This window comes from Pecten maximus, chromosome 19 (assembly GCF_902652985.1).
Source record: "Pecten maximus chromosome 19, xPecMax1.1, whole genome shotgun sequence".
Classification (NCBI taxonomy): Eukaryota; Metazoa; Mollusca; class Bivalvia; order Pectinida; family Pectinidae; genus Pecten; species Pecten maximus.
The window spans coordinates 22572176-22594960 of NC_047033.1; the positions used below are offsets into that span (position 1 = coordinate 22572176).

Genomic DNA, 22785 nt, shown 5'->3' on the forward strand with positions numbered 1-22785 from the left:
GGACCAAGGTGAGCTTATGCCATACCGTGGCGTCCGTCGTCCGTCGTCCGTCCGTCAACAATTGACTTACTTGACTTCTTCTTCATAACCGCTGATCGGAATTTGAACAAATTTGGTCAGAACCATCCCTATGGGTAGGGGGACTTAAAATTGTACAAATGATGGGGCTGACTCCCTGGGGGCCTCTGGGGCGGGGCCAAAAAGGGTCAATTTGGCGCTTTTGATATAAACGACTTCTTCTCTGAAACCAAGCAATGGCTATCGCTCATATTTGCCTGGTAGCATCACTATGGGTTGGGGATTCAAAATTGTACAAATGATGGGGCTGACCCCCCAGGGGCCTGAGGGGCGGGGCCGAATGTGGTCAATCCGGCTTTATTAGCTCACCTGGTCCGAAGGACCAAGGTGAGCTTATGCCATACCGTGGCGTCCGTCGTCCGTCGTCCGTCGTCCGTCCATCAACAATTGAATTATTTGACTTCTTCTTCATAACCGCTGATTGGAATTTCACCAAATTTGGTCAGAAGCATCCCTATGGGTAGGGGACTCAAATTTGTACAAATGATGGGGCTGATCCCCTGGGGGCGCTGAGGGGCGGGGCCAAACAGGGTCAATTTGGCTAAATTGATATAAACAACTTCTCCTCTGAAACTAAGCAATGGATATCTCACGTATTTGCCTTGTAACACCTACTTGGGGTAGGAATTCAAAATTGTACAAATGGTGGGGCTAACCCCCTGGGTGTCTTAGGGGCGGGGCCAAAAAGGGCCAGATTGGCTAGATTGATATAAACGACGTCTCCTCTGAAACTAAGCAATGGATATCTCACATATTTGACTGGTAATATCCCCTTGGGGTAGGGATTCAAAATTGTACAAATGATAGGGCTGACGCCCCCTGAGGGCTGAGGGGCGGCCAGAAGGGGTCAATTTGCCTAAATTGATATAAACAACTTCTTCTCTGAAACTAAGCAATGGATTAATATATATCGCTCATATTCGCCTGGTAGCATCCCCTTGAGGTAGAGATTCAAAATTGTACAATTGGTGGGGCTGACCCCCGGGGGGCCAAAAGGGATCAATTTGGCTAAATTGACATTTTTAGAATTACAATAAAAACAATGTTCATGTAACCATATGAAATGCCTATGATATATTGACATAGCAATACCAGTGGCAAATATACTTAAGCATAGTTCTTGTTTCATATATCATGAAACCAGGTGAGCGATACAGGCCCTCTGGGCCTCTTGTTGATATACACGACTTCTTCTCTGAAACCGAGCAATGGCTGTTGCTCATATTTGCCTGGTAGCATTATTATGGGGTGGGGATTCAAAATTGTACAAATGATTGGGCTGACCCCCCAGGGGCCTGAGGGGTGGGGCCGAATGTGGTCAATCCGGCTTTATTGATATAAACAACTTCTTCTCTGAAACTGAGCAATGGCTGTCACTCATATTTGCCTGGTAGCATCATTATGGGGTAGGGATTCAAAATTGTACAAATGATGGGGCTGACCCCCTAGGGGCCTCTGGGGCGGGGCCAAAAGGGGTCAATTTGGTGCTATTGATATAAACGACTTCTTCTCTGAAACCAAGCAATGGCTATCGCTCATATTTGCCTGGTAGCATCACTATGGGGTGAGGATTCAAAATTGTACAAATGATGGGGCTGACCCCCCAGGGGCCTGAGGGGCGGGGCCGAATGTGGTCAATCCGGCTTTATTGATATAAACGACTTCTTCTCTGTAACCGAGCAATGGCTGTCGGTCATATTTGCCTGGTAGCATCATTATGGGGTGGGGATTCAAAATTGTACAAATGATTGGGCTGACCCCCCAGGGGCCTGAGGGGTGGGGCCGAATGTGGTCAATTGGGCTTTATTGATATAAACGACTTCTTCTCTGAAACCGAGCAATGGCTGTCGCTCATATTTGCCTGGTAGCATCACTATGGGGTGGGGATTCAAAATTGTACAAATGATGGGGCTGACCCCCTAGGGGCCTCTGGGGCGGGGCCAAAAGGGGTCAATTTGGTGCTATTGATATAAATGACTTCTTCTCTGAAACCAAGCAATGGCTATTGCTCATATTTGCCTGGTAGCAACATTATTGGGTGGGGATTCAAAATTGTACAAATGATGGGGCTGACCCCCCAGGGGCCTGAGGGGCGGGGCCAAATGTGGTCAATCTGGCTATATTCATATAATTGACTTCTTCTCCTGAACCAAGCAATGGATATCTCTCATATTTTGCTGGTAGCATCACCTTGGGGTAGGAATTTGAAATTGTACAAATGACAGGGGCCGACCCCCCTGGGGGCTGAGGGGCCGGGCCAAAAGGGGTCAGTTGGCAGAATTGATATAAACGACTTCCCCTCTGAAACTAAGCAATGGATATCGCTCATATTTTACTGATAGCATCCTTATGGGGTGGGGATTCAAAATTGTACAAATGGTGGGGCTGACCCCCCAGGGGCCTGAGGGGCGGGGCCAAAATTGGTCAATTTGTTTAAACAACTTCTTCTCTGAAACTAAGCAATGGATATTACTCACATATGTATGGTAGCATGGTTATTGGGTGGGGATTCAAATTGTAAAAATATTGGGGTTGACCTGGGCCGCCAGGGGACTGAGGGGTGGGGCCAAAAGGGGTCAATTTTTAGCTCACCTGGTCCGAAGGACCAAGGTGAGCTTATGCCATACCGTTGCGTCCGTCGTCCGTCGTCCGTCCGTCCGTCCGTCCGTCCGTCTGTCGTCCGTCGTCCGTCCGTCCGTCAACAATTGACTTCTTCTTCATAACCACACATCAGAATTTGACCAAATTTGGTCAGAAGCATCCCTATGGGTAGGGGACTCAAAATTGTACAAATGATGGGGCTGACCCCCTGGGGGCCTCTGGGGCGGGGCCAAAAGTGGTCATTTTTGCGCTATTGATATAAACGACTTCTTCTCTGAAACCAAGCAATGGCTATCACTCATATTTGCCTGGTAGCATCACTATGGGGTGGGGATTCAAAATTGTACAAATGATGGGGCTGACCCCCCAGGGGCCTGAGGGGTGGGGCCAAATGTGGTCAATCTGGCTATATTGATATAAACGACTTCTTCTCTCAAACCAAGCAATGGCTATCGCTCATATTTGCCTGGTAGCATCATTATGGGGTGGGGATTCAAAATTGTACAAATGATGGGGCTGACCCCCCGGGGGCCTGAGGGGTGGGGCTGAATGTGGTCAATTTGGCTATATTGATATAAATGACTTCTTCTCTGAAACCGAGCAATGCCTGTCACTCATATTTGTCTGGTAGCATCACTATGTGGTGGGCATTCAAAATTGTACAAATAATTGGGCTGACCCCCCCGGGGGGCTGAGGGGCGGGGCCAAATGTGGTCAATTGGGCTATATTGATATAAACGACTTCTTCTCTGAAACCGAGCAATGGATATCGCTCATATTTGCCTGGTAGCACCTACTTGGGGTAGAAATTCAAAATTGTACAAATGGTGGGGCTGACCCCCTGGGGGTCTTAGGGGCGTGGCCAAAAAGGGCCCGTTTGGCTTGATTGATATAAACGACTTCTCCTCTGAAACCAAGCAATGGATGTTGCTCATATTTGCCTGGTAGCACCCCCTTGGGGTAAGGATTCAAAATTGTACAAATGACGGGGCTGACCACCTTGGGGCTGAGGGGCAGGGCCAAAAGGGGCCAGTTTGGCTAAATTGTTATAAACAACTTCTCCTCTGAAACTAAGCAATGAATATCTCTCATAATTGACTGGTAGCATCCCCTTGGGGTAGGGATTCAAAATTGTACAAATGATGGGGCTGACCCCCCTGGGGGCTGAGGGGCGGGCCAGAAGGTGTCAATTTGCCTAAATTGATATAAACAACTTCTTCTCTGAAACTAAGCAATGGATATCGCTCATATTCGCCTGGTAGCATCCCCTTGGGGTAGAGATTCAAAATTGTACAATTGGTGGGGCTGACCCCCCGGGGGGCTGAGGGGCGGGCCAAAAGGGATCAATTTGGCTAAATTGATATTTTTAGAATTACAATAAAACCAATGTTCATGTACGTCCATATAAAATGCTTATGATATATTGACATAGCAATACCAGTGACAAATATACTTAAGCATAGTTCTCTTGTTTCATATCTCATGAAACCAGGTGAGCGATACAGGCCCTCTGGGCCTCTTGTTTAGTATTAAAATAAAACCAATGTACAGGTACCCGTATAAAATGCTTATGATATATATTGACTTAGCAATACCAGCAACAAATATACTTAAGCATCATTCTTGTTTCATATCTCATGAAACCAGGTGAGCGATACAGGCCCTCTGGGCCTCTTGTTCATATTCCCACCATAACATCAGAGCATGAAACTTGAACCGCACAAAATTCTATACCTTATCAGTCAGATTTTGGTAGTCATCACTCAAGGTTTAAAGGTCAAAGATATTACAATTTCAATGAAACGTCACACAAATTTAAAGGACCATGTGTAGATGTGCATGCAACTTTATTCCCCTCAAAATTATGGTTGCTATAGTAAATGATCACAATAAACAGGTTTTCCGATAAAGAGCTATAACTCCTCAGTCATTTGGCCAATTTTATTCATCTTTGGTCAAATGTTGTAAGTAAACAAAGTATGTAATTTGACACATTAGATGTAAATTATCACCATGGCAACAGAATGCAGGCCTCTGATTGGTCAAAATTTAGATATTGTCTGATTGTGATCAAATCTGGTTAAATATTACCTTAAACGGTAATGTTATGTCGGGGTTTTGTCATGTTCAGAACTGTGTTGTTGTTGATTCTGCCTCGTGTGGTTTTCCCCCCAACAGGAAGTCGACTAAGAATTGTGGGTAAAATTAGATGTTATTTTTAGAGTCAGCAGCAGGCAAAACGTAATGGGGTTTTAAAAGCATAATTAAGCGACTAGACAATTAAACTTTTACGTCTGGGATGTAAAATCTTCGAAGCAGAAACCAAAACAATAGGTTTTGACCTGGGTCTGATATTGCTACAGATCGATTGATATCACCGCTTACTGTATGTGGCGAATCCAAAAAGAGGGGTTCGCCACGGGGAAATGTGACGACACCGGTACACAGGTGAGTTAAAAATCAGTAGCGAGCAGTTAAAGGACAGACGCCCGACGTTAGCTCATAATTCCTATTCAGGTAAGGATTAGAACTGGTTAATAAAAACATTACATTGGATTTCGTGTTGTTTTATCAGTGACTGCCAGTGTCAAGTTCGTATATAAATTCATACCACAGGAAACCACCTAAATAAACTCGGTTTCTCCGATCTCTGTGCTTTGGTAATTGGAAATAATATGGAGTATTTTAAACTTCAAAGCGAACATAAGAATGTCTCTATGATAAACATAAATGATTTTAGCTGTACTTGTCGGCGAGTCCTTAGATCGTATGTCAAATTAGGAACACATGGATGAAACGGGTATGACCCCCCGATTTGAGGTGCTACGATTGTACTGTGCCGCGAATAAGAAAATCATTAAGGTTTTGTTATTTTAATACACACATTTTTATACAATAAGTAATAGTAATCTGACAATTTGACATCAGTAAAAGCACAAACAAAAACACCGTTTATTAACAATAATAACGCAAATATTTTCATCCAAAATCGACCCAAGTCTGACAACCATTACGGACCAAATCCAAGATGGCGACGTGCATTTCGGCTTATCGGGTAAGTCGGTTAATCGGGTAAAAAGCCCCCGCAAATAGGCAACCCGATTAAGCGGAATGCACTGTATATGGATATTAGGATAATATAGTAGTATATTACTCAGCCATTGACTTACAGTTCTAGTTGATTAGAGAGTATGGGCTAGGGGCAGAGTTAGGTGATATTTATAAAGGTGGTGGTCTGATGGCACATTGGTAACACACTTGCCTTTCAACTAGGTGCCTGGGAGTTCATATCTCCAATTAAAAAGGTATGGGATCAACTTCCCAACCATGTAGATTCTATAATGAATAGTATAATGCTATGATGGTCTATATTATACATAATGAATAGTATAATGCTATGATGGTCTGTATTATACATAATGAATAGTATAATGCTATGATGGTCTGTATTATACATAATGAATAGTATAATGCTATGATGGTCTATATTATACATAATGAATAGTATAATGCTATGATGGTCTATATTATACAGGAACCTGCTGTCCAGACTGTTGTCCGAGCTGTTCCAATACGACTGTGTGTAATGTCTGCGACACGACCGCTATGTGTGATCCTATCTACCATGTCGACATCCGCTACTTTCAGATGGCAACCGTGGTTATTGCTAATGATGTGTCCGAGAGATATCTCAAATCCTTGCTTCTCAAGGTAAATTACTTCTGACATATGTGTTAATATAAGCAGCAAGGTAAGTAGTATGCCTCCACAAAGAATGGAAGCCAGGACTCCCAACTAAAGGAAATTTCCTCCAGCAAGAAAGTAGTCATATCACTGTACACAACTCTAATAATCACTTTGATATGTCTTGAAGACCCGATTATGAACTAGGACTAAAAAATCGGTTCTGACTGTAGATGTTATATAGAATACACTTGAATATTTCAGAATTTTTTTCAGGACTTCACCAAATTTTTGATAAGAGATTGATGGTTGATCAATAGCACTTCCTGATAGGAAAGCAAATATTGGCACTCTTGTGAATTTTTAGGTATGTCATGCAGCAGTGTCCAATGTACATCAACATTTCCTTAAAATTGCTACTTCTCCTGAACCCTCGAATCAATTTTGATGAAATTTGGTCTGGAGCATTATTGGGCTACGGGGATCCATTTTTAAGTCATCTGACCTGAAGTTGTTGTCATTGTGCTTCGTCCGTCGTAGTGCGCCGTGCATAAATCTATCACATTTTAAACTTCTTCTCAATTTCCACCAGTGGCATTTAGCTCAAACTTGTAGTAGGAGCCAACAATGTGTTGTTATTTTTCAGCCTCTCAAAAACTTTGACACGGCAGCCACAGTGGTCATTTTGTAATTAAAATGATTGCGCAATCATGGTTTTTCTACACAACACCTACTTTTAACCTCTCATCAATTTCAACTAGTAGCATGTAGCTCAAACTTGGCTACAATGATCCTGAGATGGTCCTGACCAAGTGTTGTCATTTTTCTAGTCTGTCCAAACACTAAGATGGTCGCCATGGCCAACAGTGCCCCTATACACATACTTACTACTGAGTATGTATACTACAATAGTGCAGGGTTCTTTAGAGTCAGATGACCTTTAAGGCCTGTAAGCCTCTTGTTATAAATGAGGGTGCGACTCTCTTGGGGCCATAGGGACAGGCACAATCAGATAAATGGATGGAAATCCTTCAAATCGCTACTTGTCCTGAACAGCTGAAAGGGATATTCTGATGAAATGTTGTTTGGACAAAAGATATTTAATGTTGCCTAAATAGAGTGGTGGCTCCTCTGGGGCTGAAGGGACAGGGCACAATAGAGGAAATAGAGATGAATCCATTAAATCACTACAAGTACTGAACAATTAAATGAATTTTGATGAAAGGAGAAGGTGCAATAAGGGCCATTTTTGGCCCCATCTCCGATTTACTTCATTTTTACACCAATTATTAACAAGTTGATGTAAATTCATCAATTGGTTTAATTTTTACAATGTGTCGCCAATTGCCATAGTTACAGCTCGTTGAAGTTGTACTCCTTAGCAACCAAAAATACAAGGTTATGTTGGCTCCTCTGGGGCTGAAGGGACAGGGCACAATAGGGGAAATAGAGATGAATCCATTAAATCACTACAAGTACTGAACAATTAAATGGATTTTGATGAAAGGTCTGGAGCATTATTGGGAAAAGGAGATCCAACATCGATAAATGGACAAGGGTATGGCTTCCGTGGGATAGGAGGGGCAGGCCCTATAAAGGATATAGGGGTAAACCTTAAAATAGTTACTAGTTCGGTAATGAGAGTTTTTTTTCCATGATTATTGAAATATCCAGGTGAGCAATGCAGGCCGTCTGGACCTCTTGTGTTTTTGATACTATGACAGCTGTTCTGATATTTTCTTATGCAGGTGACAGCTGAAGCAGAATTCTTTAAACAGAACCACACAGTTATAGAGAAACAGACTGAGCAAATGATTGAACAAAGAAAAAATGACGGTAACTTTTTAGGTCACTTCAAACCAAGTCTCAAGTTAATTATCATGATTGCCTTAAGTCTGTCATACGATGTTTGTAAAATAACCTCTGAACCCAAATAAAATGATGCACCAAAATAGTGAGGTACATTCTATATAGATTGGTTTCCCATTGAATATAGCATGTGTTTCACAAATATAGAATATCCATATTTTTCACGAATGAGAAGCACAAATGATAAATATTTGTATACTTTGTCATAGGAGTTAAATCTATGGTATATTTGTATCCATATTTTTCACGAATGAGAAGCACAAATGATAAATATTTGTATCCTCTGTCATAGGAGTTAAATATATGGTATATTTGTATACTCTGTCATAGGAGTTAAATATATGGTATATTTGTATAATCTGTCATAGCTAGGAGTTAAATATATGGTATATTTGTATACTCTGTCATAGGAGTTAAATATATGGTATATTTGTATACTCTGTCATAGGAGTTAAATATATGGTATATTTGTATACTCTGTCATAGCTAGGAATTAAATATATGGTATATTTGTATCCTCTGTCATAGGAGTTATATATATGGTATATTTGTATACTCTGTCATAGGAGTTAAATATATGGTATATTTGTATCCTCTGTCATAGGAGTTAAATATATGGTATATTTGTATCCTCTGTCATAGCTAGGAGTTAAATATATGGTATATTTGTATACTCTGTCATAGGAGTTAAATATATGGTATATTTGTATACTCTGTCATAGGAGTTAAATGTATGGTATATTTGTATCCTCTGTCATAGGAGTTAAATATATGGTATATTTGTATACTCTGTCATAGGAGTTAAATATATGGTATATTTGTATCCTCTGTCATAGCTAGGAGTTAAATATATGGTATATTTGTATACTCTGTCATAGGAGTTAAATATATGGTATATTTGTATCCTCTGTCATAGGAGTTAAATATATGGTATATTTGTATACTCTGTCATAGGAGTTAAATATATGGTATATTTGTATACTCTGTCATAGGAGTTAAATATATGGTATATTTGTATACTCTGTCATAGGAGTTAAATATATGGTATATTCAATGGGAAGCTGTTCAGTTTGTTATTTTGTTCATTTTCAAATAATAATTTTTTCTTTGTTTTCATGGTAAATACTCAAATGTGATTAGTCGAAAAATTCTTTTCATTCTTCTATGAAAGAAATTCCGAGAATGGCGCGAAAAATGTGATGTCACAATACGACAATTGACGTTGCATATTGATTTGAGAAAAAGAATTCCATTTAAAACCAGTAAAATTTTACATAAAACATGTTTTAAATTAGAAAATAATTTTAAAAAATTAATTATAAACGTTGATGTCAATTCATTTTTAGTTTCATCGGGTTATGAAACAAATTTTGTTTGCAAACTTCTGTAAGAATCCGCTACAACTTTTGTTTGCAAACTTCTGTAAGAATACGCTACGTGCGCGGATTCATACAGTTTGCAAACAAAATTTGTTTCATTTAAGCATTGAACGGCTTTCAGTTGGCATTCATAGTCAATATGAATGCCAACTGGACAGAGGCAAATTCCATGAAGCGCACTAGCGCTTCATGTTGAATTTGCCTCTGTCCAGTTGGAATTCATATTGACTATGAATTCCAACTGAAAGCCGTTCAATTCTTATATTTACCATCTGCGATTTTTTATTTGTCATGCGATTTTTGTTTTGAAATTTTCAAATTCAAATTTCCCGCGCTTACCAGTAGCAGAGATCACTTCCTGTTGGCAGTTCATAGGCTGGTGAACTCGCAACTGAATTGGTAGGGTTATATAGTGGCAGTGCCATACAATGGTAAATATACCCCGATGAAACTAAAAAAAAATGACATCAATGCTTAAAAACAGAATTTTTTTTTAAAGATTCCTTACACATTATGCTTCAAAACAAGTCTACCATTTTGAATGTACTGCTTAACATTTTTCTATTGTTACCTGGTATAAAGTTTTGCTTACAAATATTTGAAATGAGTATTTTATCAAAAACTTCAATGTAAATTGTTGAAATGCAACAAGACAGCCACTTATTCTATGTTTACTTCAATTTGATCTGGGTCCTTACATGTCAATGTGGTGAATAAAACACAAAAGTTACATCATCAGTGATAATATAAGTAGTAGTTATATTTTGGAATATAAAATATTTTTTCATACCTTGATATTTTGGAATATTGATGACTTTTGTTTATGTAATAAGTTTGTTTTTATATAAAATGCACGGACAGGGGATCTTGACGACTATGTCCTTGTTTCTTTTTGATGTTATTTATTCTGTTCACAGCCAATGAGTTGATAAAGGCTGGTGAAGCTGAAGGAGCAGCCACCATGTTAGTAGCCGAGGGGAGGAGGGAGGCAAACATAACTACTGGTTACGCTGTTGCTCTGTGGACGATGTACAACAAACTAGGCATCACAAGCATGGATCACAAACTCTCCCTGATGATGGTGCGAGCCCTGGAGGATGTCAGTGTCAAGGGCAATTTGTATCGCGGTTATAACTATGCCAATCAAACAATGGTGAACATGGGTAGTGGGTAATATATTACAGGAATTTACAGATTAAACAATCCCAACATACAACAACTTACATATAATAATAAAGAAAGACTTATACTGTTTGGATGAAGTTATTTATAGCATAACGACTACAGGGTAACTATAGAGTCAAAGGTATTTGGTCTAAGGGCTATCTTCTTCTGCATCTTCCTCTTCTTACTGCCACTAGAGTTTCCAGTGTTTTTCTCAGAAACTACTAGACAGATCATCATGAAACTACACAGACACACTAGATGAGGGGTCCTTATGAGCACAAGTCTATTTTTACCTAGAAATCCAATATAGCTGCTGGAGCCTCGATTCTGGTTTGGGAGGCCATGGGCTATAATGACTGTTCTTGAGAACTGATTTTGATCAAACTTGTTTTAATATGTTTGAAGAGATATTGCCTATTAAATGCAGTTAAAACTTTAACGAAATTTGCCATAATGGAGGTTTCCAATTTTCAAATTTTGTTTGTTGTCAGATTTAGATGAAATTGATGCGTAGCAGCTCTGAGGAATGATGAACACAATATTAAACAATCAAAGTACTGGATAGTCTGACTTTGATAAAATTTGGTATGCAGGTGTAATATGGCACTGCAAACAACACTGCAACTTCTATTTCTGGATTTTAAAAAGAGGCTGCCATTATCTTGGTTGTCATGGTAATGAAATGGATGCATCTGACTGGTCAAAATTTAGATGATGTATGCTTTTAGTGAAAATTGTCTCACACGGGTTTGGATGGATACTGAATACAATGGCAGCAGTTTTGAAAAGCTTGGTTACTATGGTAATGAAATGAATGCCTCTGATTGGTTTAGATGCAGGTATTGTCTGATTTTGATGAAATCTGGTATATAGATTTGATTTATGATGCTACAAACATGAATGTGACATCCATTTCTGGATTTTAGATAATGGACTTCATTTCCTGGGTTTGTTGTTCGTTTATGCGGACAAACCGGTTCGTCAGTTTTTAAATGTGATATTTCAAACATATATCTTGACGGACCTGTGAATGTCAATACAGTCCTTGGAAGTCTTTGTCAAGACTCGTCTGAAAACATTATGAAATTACCAGGTCCGTCTTTATTTCACAAATGAACAACACCGGTCCAACTGGTCCAACCATAGACCACAAAAACGAAAGCAGCCCTGGTTTCTGATTGATTATGTTCAATTTTAAGAATGTGATGGTTTAAGGTATTGTTGCTGTGGAAATTGGCCTATAATCTTATGTCAAATAAGCATTCAATGTATTTCTTCTTTTTCATAACTGTAACATGTAAAAAGAATTTGAAATCGCCAAGAAAATTGTCTTGAATTCGTTTTATGTAGTACCATATTGTGTATTACAGTAAAGTCCGGCCATTATGGTATATAACCTTAAAGTCCATGCTAGTGATGGAAGTATTGAGAGATTCTGATAAAAAAATAAAGTACAGGCTGTAAGTATTTTTTGGGCCGTAGTACCTAACATGTCACTTACAACTCCCACCACCAAAACACTGCATAATATTTTGTGTTATTAAAGTTTTTTTTTATTAACCTAGTATACCTATTGTTTAGCTATTATAAATTATATTTACATGACAATTGTATGTGTTTAAATATACCTCCTTAATGTTGATATAACAAATTGAGTTGGTCAGTTCTCTAATTTATTATTTCAGATTTTGTTGTTTCAGTTAAAAAAATACATATGATATATAGTGGTGAAAATCGGGACTTGAAATTTACTTCATTGTTACCGAATTTTTGTTGTTCTCGACTTTGTGATTTTGTTAGTCGACTTTATATATACAAAGTATGACTGTATACAGAGGATATCTAACAGTGTCTTCAGTAATACCAAATATATGTCTTGAGTGGGGCTAATATTTTGATATTTTTCATGAGTGCGCAACACATGTGAAAAATACCAAAATATTAGCTACACAAGTGAAATATAGAGTGAAGGATTTTCCATATTTCACTGGTAAGAATGTATTAAAAACAAAATATTTGTTGTATGTATATGAAATGTCAATATGTCCAAATTTTGAATTTTTATTACACAATCTATTGTGATTTTTTTATGTCAATAACAGATATGAAATGTCAATATGTCCAAATTTTGTATTTTTATTACACATTTGGTCGATTTAATACCACCCAGTACTTTACACTTAGGTGAATATGGTTTGGAAGGAAATTTTTCAAAGCAAAATATTTTCATAGAAAAGATGTAATCACCAATTGCATTTAAATGATATAACATATTTTTGTTTAGAAGGCATGTCTCCTTACTCCAATCATTAGGATATTCTGTAATATTCATTAGTTGTATTAGATAAACATGTTTACAAAAGTGATTTCATCTAAAAAAAAAAAAAAAGACAGATAGGAAAATTTATTTTGTATTTATTCAGTATTTAAAAATGATATATTTGTGAGGATCTAATTGAAACGAGCAGAATAAGCCAGAAAGCCACTCTATCTGGAAATACCAGAATGTTTTTGGTTTTTTTTCATCTGAAAAAATGTTCTTGCTTTATAAGATATTCAGCTATTGATTTAAGTTCTTTAACAAGACCAGTTATTCTTTGTAAAAGCCATAGTTTTAATTTTGTGTAATACATTCATTTTAAAACTGTTATATGATTGAAACTGTAACATTTACAAAAATGGATTGCATCCATTTCCCTTGGAGTCCCAACATTTAAGATGGATACTGATTCAGTACTTGACAGTTCCAATTAACTTTAGTATTTTGTATTTATTGATAACAAATACCTGCATTTCCCAAAGGACAAGTTGGCTTATGCTGTGGTGTGGCGTCTGTCGTCTGTTATTCTAGAGACTTGATTATGGGCCTGTAGCATGCTGGGATGAATTAAGGGCTACCAAGTTTGCGTTCCAAGTTCATAGGGTCAAAATGCAAAAACACTTCTTATTCCAAAAGGCCCAGAGATATGATATTGGGCATGCTTGGGTGAAGGGCTACCAAATTTGTTCAAGTGAATGACCTTGTCCCACTTTCAAGTTCACAGCAGTGAATTATTCTAAAATCTTTGATCACGACTACTTATACTCTTAATTTGAGTAATGAGTTAATTACCTTAGCAATCTGCATCAACAACCCAAATCGACTTCAAAGTTGTATTAGAATTATTTGAGCGATACAGGCCTATTGGGTCTCCTATGCATTGTACTTTTGTATATTATACACCATTGAAAAATAAAAAAAAAAATCATTCTGCTGTTACAGTTTTCTTACATTTATATTTAGCCTACCATTATCAGACTGTTGAATTCACACTTCGTCTCTGTACTGTCATTCGTCTCTGTACTGTCATTCGTCTCTGTACTGTCATTAGTCTCTGTACTGTCATTCGTCTCTGTACTGTCATTAGTCTCTGTACTGTCATTCGTCTCTGTACTGTCATTAGTCTCTGTACTGTCATTCGTCTCTGTACTGTCATTAGTCTCTGTACTGTCATTCGTCTCTGTACTGTCATTCGTCCCTGTACTGTCATTCGTCCCTGTACTGTCATTCGTCCCTGTACTGTCATTCGTCTCTGTACTGTCATTCGTCCCTGTACTGTCATTCGTCTCTGTACTGTCATTAGTCTCTGTACTGTCATTCGTCTCTGTACTGTCATTCGTCCCTGTACTGTCATTCGTCCCTGTACTGTCATTCGTCTCTGTACTGTCATTCGTCCCTGTACTGTCATTTGTCTCTGTACTATCATTTGTCTCTGTACTGTCATTCGTCTCTGTACTGTCATTCGTCTCTGTACTGTCATTCGTCCGTAAGCAATCCTTATTTACCATGCATATTGAATTATAAGACTTATTGGAAAACAGAATGGCCGACAGATGGTCATTTTGAAATTTGACCATCTTGAATTTTGACATGCTGAAGTTTGTTACCACCATTGCTATGGTAGTATTTAATGCATCTTTTTCAAATTTGATGTCGGAGTTTGTTACTGCTATTTCTGAAAGTTTACTTTTACTTTTGGTTTATTTAGAATATCCATGATCCCTTGGTGTGCATATGAAATTTCAGACAGGCAGCCATTATTAGTTATAAGGTTTGCTGCTGACCTACATGTAATATGAAACCATAGATGGCCAGAACAATTCATATGGGGCTAGGCGTATGAATTACACCTAGGACTGTTATATACCCCCTTTTGATACACATCGGACATATTTTGTCCTGTTCTGGAATTTTTTGAAAAAGGCTATTTCTCATCTACTGGAGATACACTTCATGCTGTCTAATTTTGAGTAAACAAATTTGCAGACTAACTGTTGCAGTGCATCATCTTTTCTACGTAAATTTTCATTTTTAGGTCACCTGAGACGAAGTCTCAATTGACCTTTGGTGATCACCTTTTGTCCAGCGTCGTGTGTCGTCAATCATGCGTCGTAAACAATTCACAAATTCTTCTCAATTACCAACAGGCCCAGAGACCTGATTTTGGGTTCTGTAGCATGCTGGAATGAAGGGCTACCAAGTTTGTTCAAATGGATGACATTGACCTTAATTCAAGGTCACAGGGGCCAAATATGCTAAAATATATCAAAACTCAGGTGACCATAAAGGCCCATGGGCCTCTTGTCTCGACTAGGTTTCTCTGCCAAAATTATTATAATTCATTTTTTAATCATTTCAGGATTATTTAAAACATTTTATGTTTTACACTTGATCAGTAAAAATTCAAAGCTATAGAAGCCACCATTTTCCCCACTAAGAAATTTTACTGACTCTCTGGGTCACATGGTCGCATAGGGGTGACCATGTGACCCAATTTTAACCAATCAAATGCAACAAATATTCACGAGGTGGGAAAATGACAGCTGAAGTTTATTATCGTTATTTCCTGTTCATAGAAAGTTTTTATTAGCTCACCTGCCCGAAGGTTCAAGGTCACATATGTCAAAATGGCTGAAATCTTTTTAACAACTTATTCTTAATAACCAAGAGGCCCAGGGACTTGATATTGGGCCTGTAGCATGCTGGGGTGAATGGCTACCGAGTTTGTTTAAATGAATGACCTTGACCTACATTGAAGGTCACAGGAGTCGAATAGGCTAAAATCTTCAAACGACTTCTTCTCAATAACCAAGAGGCCCAGGACTTAATATTAGGCCTGTAACATGCTTGGGTGAGGGGCTACCAAGTTTGTTCAGATGAATGACATTCAAGGTCACATCGGTCAAAATGACTAAAATCTTTAAACAACTTCTTCTCAATAACCAAGAAGCCCAGGAACTTGATATTAGGCCTCTAGCATGCTGGGGTGAAGGGCTACCAAGTTTGTTCAAATGAATGACCTTGACCTTTGTTCAAGGTCACATTGGTCAAATGGCTAAAATCTTTAAACAATGATTTCTCGATAGCAAAGAGACCTTAGGAGAGATGTGTACTGGCATGAAGGACTGAAAAATTTACTGACATGAGTAGAACTAGCCTCACTGATGATTGAATAAAGTGGTTATTAGCATAATATCTGCAGACATAACCTAAATCAACTTCAAAGTTGCTGTACAACCAGGTGAACGATACAGGCCCATTAGGCCTGTTAGACTCTGCTCAGATATCAGATGTAGGCTCCTTTGTCATTAAACAAGTAAAAGGAAAGGAGAAAAGAGGGGAACAATAGAGAAAAGATCAGCCCTTCTGAAATCAGTTGTTTCTCTATCCTTTGTGACAAATTAATTTTCTTCTTCAAATGTTTTCAATTATCCCCCTTTCCGTTGGTGTTGTAATTGGGACGTCAGATTATTGTTCATAAATAGAAAACTTGAAAATAACAGTGCTGTGATTGGGGCGGTATAGATTATTGTCCATAAATAGAAAACATGAAAATAACAAATGTTGTGATTTGGGCGTAAGATAACTGTACGTAAATAAAAAAAAACATGAAAATAACTGATATTGTAATTGGGGCGGTAGGTTACTGTCTGTAAATAGAATACTGTCAGGCACCTCGTCTACAAATTCTGTAGGAGTCCCACTTTTATAAACCTCCTACGATCTACATACAGTAGATTATATCGACCCCATTCTCAAGTTTTACACAATCTTCACGACGTAAGAGAAACCCACTCCTACTCCCAATCTCACAGGGTGGCCTCACCATAAGTTGTATATATGTATTGAGATGCCGCAGGAATGTTCTTCCCTTTTCCGGGAGAGTTCTTGAAAAGGTCATTTTTTTTATCACATTTGACATGAGCAATGGGTTGGCAAATTTAAACAAAACAAGGTAATGCATCGCTATGCATTTAATTCGTGCTTTGTGAAAATGATAACATATGTGAAAATATGTCTGCTTTTTACGTGATGTCAACTAAAAATCCAAATTGAAAACAAAACTAATGCATGTGACTGGTGTATTAAAACCATGTTATGTTTTTTGTGACTTTATGGTCTCCTTCACCCAAAAGACCAGTGAAGCATTGTATAAGATTATAATCATCTAAATAACAAGACATTGTAATCATCTAAATAACAATACATTGTAATCCTCTAAATAACAATACATTGTAATCATCTAAATAACAAGACATTGTAATCCTCTAAATAACAATACATTGTAATCATCTAAATAACAAAACATTGTAATCATCTAAATAACAAGACATTGTAATCATCTAAATAACAAAACATTGTAATCCTCTAAATAACAAAACATTGTTATCATCTAAATAACAAGACATTGTAATCATCTAAATAACAATACATTGTAATCATCTAAATAACAAGACATTGTAATCATCTAAATAACAAGACATTGTAATCATCTAAATAACAAGACATTGTAATCCTCTAAATAACAAGACATTGTTATCATCTACATAACAAGACATTGTAATCATCTAAATAACAATACATTGTAATCATCTAAATAACAAGACATTGTAATCATCTAAATAACAAGACGTTGTAATCCTCTAAATAACAAGGCATTGTAATCATCTAAATAACAAGACATTGTAATCCTCTAAATAACAAGGCATTGTAATCATCTAAATAACAAGACATTGTAATCATCTAAATAACAAGATATTGTAATCATCTAAATAACAAAACATTATAATCATCTAAATAACAAGGCATTGTAATCATCTAAATAACAAGACATTGTAATCCTCTAAATAACAAGGCATTGTAATCATCTAAATAACAAGACATTGTAATCCTCTAAATAACAAGACATTGTAATCATCTAAATAACAAGACATTGTAATCCTCTAAATAACAAGACATTGTAATCATCTAAATAACAAGACATTGTAATCCTCTAAATAACAATACATTGTAATCATCTAAATAACAAGACATTGTAATCATCTAAATAACAAGACATTGTAATCCTCTAAATAACAAGACATTGTAATCATCTAAATAACAAGACATTGTAATCCTCTAAATAACAATACATTGTAATCATCTAAATAACAAGACATTGTAATCATCTAAATAACAAGACATTGTAATCATCTAAATAACAAGACATTGTAATCCTCTAAATAACAAGACATTGTAATCATCTAAATAACAAGACATTGTAATCATCTAAATAACAAGACATTATAATCATCTAAATAACAAGACATTGTAATCATCTAAATAACAAGACATTGTAATCCTCTAAATAACAAGGCATTGTAATCATCTAAATAACAAGACATTGTAATCCTCTAAATAACAAGACATTGTAATCATCTAAATAACAAGACATTGTAATCATCTAAATAACAAGACATTGTAATCATCTAAATAACAAAACATTGTAATCATCTAAATAACAAGGCATTGTAATCATCTAAATAACAAGACATTGTAATCCTCTAAATAACAAGGCATTGTAATCATCTAAATAACAATACATTGTAATCATCTAAATAACAAGACATTGTAATCATCTAAATAACAAGACATTGTAATCATCTAAATAACAAGACGTTGTAATCCTCTAAATAACAAGGCATTGTAATCATCTAAATAACAAGACATTGTAATCCTCTAAATAACAAGGCATTGTAATCATCTAAATAACAAGACATTGTAATCATCTAAATAACAAGATATTGTAATCATCTAAATAACAAAACATTATAATCATCTAAATAACAAGGCATTGTAATCATCTAAATAACAAGACATTGTAATCCTCTAAATAACAAGGCATTGTAATCATCTAAATAACAAGACATTGTAATCCTCTAAATAACAAGACATTGTAATCATCTAAATAACAAGACATTGTAATCCTCTAAATAACAAGACATTGTAATCATCTAAATAACAAGACATTGTAATCCTCTAAATAACAAGACATTGTAATCATCTAAATAACAAACATTGTAATCCTCTAAATAACAAACATTGTAATCCTCTAAATAACAAAACATTGTTATCATCTAAATAACAAGACATTGTAATCATCTAAATAACAATACATTGAAATCATCTAAATAACAAGACATTTAAAATCATCTAAATAACAAGACATTGTAATCATCTAAATAACAAGACGTTGTAATCCTCTAAATAACAAGGCATTGTAATCATCTAAATAACAAGACATTGTAATCCTCTAAATAACAAGGCATTGTAATCATCTAAATAACAAGACATTGTAATCATCTAAATAACAAGATATTGTAATCATCTAAATAACAAAACATTATAATCATCTAAATAACAAGGCATTGTAATCATCTAAATAACAAGACATTGTAATCCTCTAAATAACAAGGCATTGTAATCATCTAAATAACAATACATTGTAATCATCTAAATAACAAGACATTGTAATCATCTAAATAACAAGACATTGTAATCATCTAAATAACAAGACATTGTAATCATCTAAATAACAAGACATTGTAATCATCTAAATAACAATACATTGTAATCATCTAAATAACAAGACATTGTAATCATCTAAATAACAATACATTGTAATCATCTAAATAACAAGACATTGTAATCATCTAAATAACAAGACATTGTAATCCTCTAAATAACAAGACATTGTAATCATCTAAATAACAAGACATTGTAATCATCTAAATAACAAGACATTGTAATCATCTAAATAACAAGACATTGTAATCCTCTAAATAACAAGACATTGTAATCATCTAAATAACAAGACATTGTAATCATCTAAATAACAAGACATTGTAATCATCTAAATAACAAGACATTGTAATCATCTAAATAACAAGACATTGTAATCATCTAAATAACAAGACGTTGTAATCCTCTAAATAACAAGGCATTGTAATCATCTAAATAACAAGACATTGTAATCCTCTAAATAACAAGGCATTGTAATCATCTAAATAACAAGACATTGTAATCATCTAAATAACAAGATATTGTAATCATCTAAATAACAAAACATTATAATCATCTAAATAACAAGGCATTGTAATCATCTAAATAACAAGACATTGTAATCCTCTAAATAACAAGGCATTGTAATCATCTAAATAACAAGACATTGTAATCCTCTAAATAACAAGACATTGTAATCATCTAAATAACAAGACATTGTAATCCTCTAAATAACAAGACATTGTAATCATCTAAATAACAAGACATTGTAATCCTCTAAATAACAATACATTGTAATCATCTAAATAACAATACATTGTAATCATCTAAATAACAATACATTGTAATCATCTAAATAACAATACATTGTAATCCTCTAAATAACAAGACATTGTAATCCTCTAAATAACAATACATTGTAATCATCTAAATAACAAAACATTGTAATCATCTAAATAACAAGACATTGTAATCATCTAAATAACAAAACATTGTAATCCTCTAAATAACAAAACATTGTAATCATCTAAATAACAAGACATTGTAATCATCTAAATAACAAGACGTTGTAATCCTCTAAATAACAAGGCATTGTAATCATCTAAATAACAAGACATTGTAATCCTCTAAATAACAAGGCATTGTAATCATCTAAATAACAAGACATTGTAATCATTTAAATAACAAGATATTGTAATCATCTAAATAACAAAACATTATAATCATCTAAATAACAAGGCATTGTAATCATCTAAATAACAAGACATTGTAATCCTCTAAATAACAAGGCATTGTAATCATCTAAATAACAATACATTGTAATCATCTAAATAACAAGACATTGTAATCATCTAAATAACAAAACATTGTAATCATCTAAATAACAAGATATTGTAATCATCTAAATAACAAAACATTATTATCATCTAAATAACAAGACATTGTAATCATCTAAATAACAAAACATTGTAATCCTCTAAATAACAAAACATTGTAATCCTCTAAATAACAAAACATTGTTATCATCTAAATAACAAGACATTGTAATCATCTAAATAACAATACATTGTAATCATCTAAATAACAAGACATTATAATCATCTAAATAACAAGACATTGTAATCATCTAAATAACAAGACGTTGTAATCCTCTAAATAACAAGGCATTGTAATCATCTAAATAACAAGACATTGTAATCCTCTAAATAACAAGGCATTGTAATCATCTAAATAACAAGACATTGTAATCATCTAAATAACAAGATATTGTAATCATCTAAATAACAAAACATTATAATCATCTAAATAACAAGGCATTGTAATCATCTAAATAACAAGACATTGTAATCCTCTAAATAACAAGGCATTGTAATCATCTAAATAACAATACATTGTAATCATCTAAATAACAAGACATTGTAATCATCTAAATAACAAAACATTGTAATCATCTAAATAACAAGATATTGTAATCATCTAAATAACAAAACATTATTATCATCTAAATAACAATACATTGTAATCATCTAAATAACAGGACATTGTAATCCTCTAAATAACAAAACATTGTAATCCTCTAAATAACTAATATTTGTTTTGTAGCGACTGCCAATATTGTTCGAAACGGTGACCTTGACCTTCGTGCAAGGGGTCAAATAAGTTGAAATATATAAAAACTCAGGGGACCGTTGAGGCCCATCTACCTTTCCATTTATTTTGTATAGATAAAACGAGATGATTTTTTTACCAGTTCATTCTATTGATGAATATATACAAGTGAACATACTAAATGAGTATATGAGGAGTTGTATGATAACCACTACTATTGGACATGCTACCTTTCAACTTTGTTAAAAACAAAATATCAAACTTCTGTTTTTAGTATTACACAATGTAAGAACACACTTTACAAAACTGTTCTTTGGCTTTCCATGTGAGCGAAACACAGTCATCCTTACTGAGGACATCGGGGGAGTCAAAATTGATCTCGACTTTTATTGGCATCCATAAGTAATATTTTCTCGGTAGACCAACTTTGTGTAACTCAAAGACAAGGTTTAATTACTTACTTATCAAAGAGAGATTGAATGGAGACCAATTACTCTTGTAAATATTGTATACAAAATTACTTCTGGGCATTTCTCATAGAATTACTGTTAGGTAAGTTATACAATGAAGACCAGACAGGATTTCTCTCAGGATGATATATTGGTGAAAACTCCGTACTCTATATGATGTAATGTGCTATGCAGAAGATTTTAATATTCCAGGAATGATACTCATGATAGACTTGGAAAAAGCTTTCGATTCTGTTTCGTGGAAGTTTATTGATAAGGTGTTATTTCAAGTTTGGAGTGAGTATCAGAAAATTGGTCAAGACATTACACACTAATGTATCTTCTTTAGTTAATCAGGGTGGAAATCTCTCTACACCTGTTATTATTCAACGTGGTTGTCGTCAGGGGCCGGTCTCCCCGTATATATCTTTATCATCTGTGTCGAAGTTTTAATAGCTAGAATAAGGAACAATAATTAAATCATATGGATACAGATTGAAAATGTAGATACATTTGTACATTGAATTTACAATATGTAGATACATTTGTACATTGAATTTACAATATGTAGATACATTTGTACATTGAA

The 22785-nt window shown here is 35.3% G+C and overlaps 1 protein-coding gene across 7 annotated transcripts in view; it reads left to right on the top strand.

Moving 5' to 3' along the window:
• LOC117318010 overlaps nt 1-14037 on the top strand; it is a 58390-nt gene extending 44353 nt beyond the window's left edge. For 5 of the 7 annotated variants that reach the window (XM_033872981.1, XM_033872983.1, XM_033872982.1 and 2 more), the window contains 3 exons: nt 6215-6390; nt 8112-8199; nt 10529-14037. In XM_033872981.1, coding sequence (XP_033728872.1) covers nt 6215-6390; nt 8112-8199; nt 10529-10785 — 521 coding nt within the window. In that variant the 3' untranslated portion in view covers nt 10786-14037. Of the gene's footprint in view, nt 1-6214; nt 6391-7512; nt 7971-8111; nt 8200-10528 lie in introns of those variants that run through there. The other 2 variants (XR_004530288.1, XR_004530289.1) reach the window with 2 other exon arrangements.
• The last annotated feature ends 8748 nt before the right edge of the window (nt 14038-22785 follow it).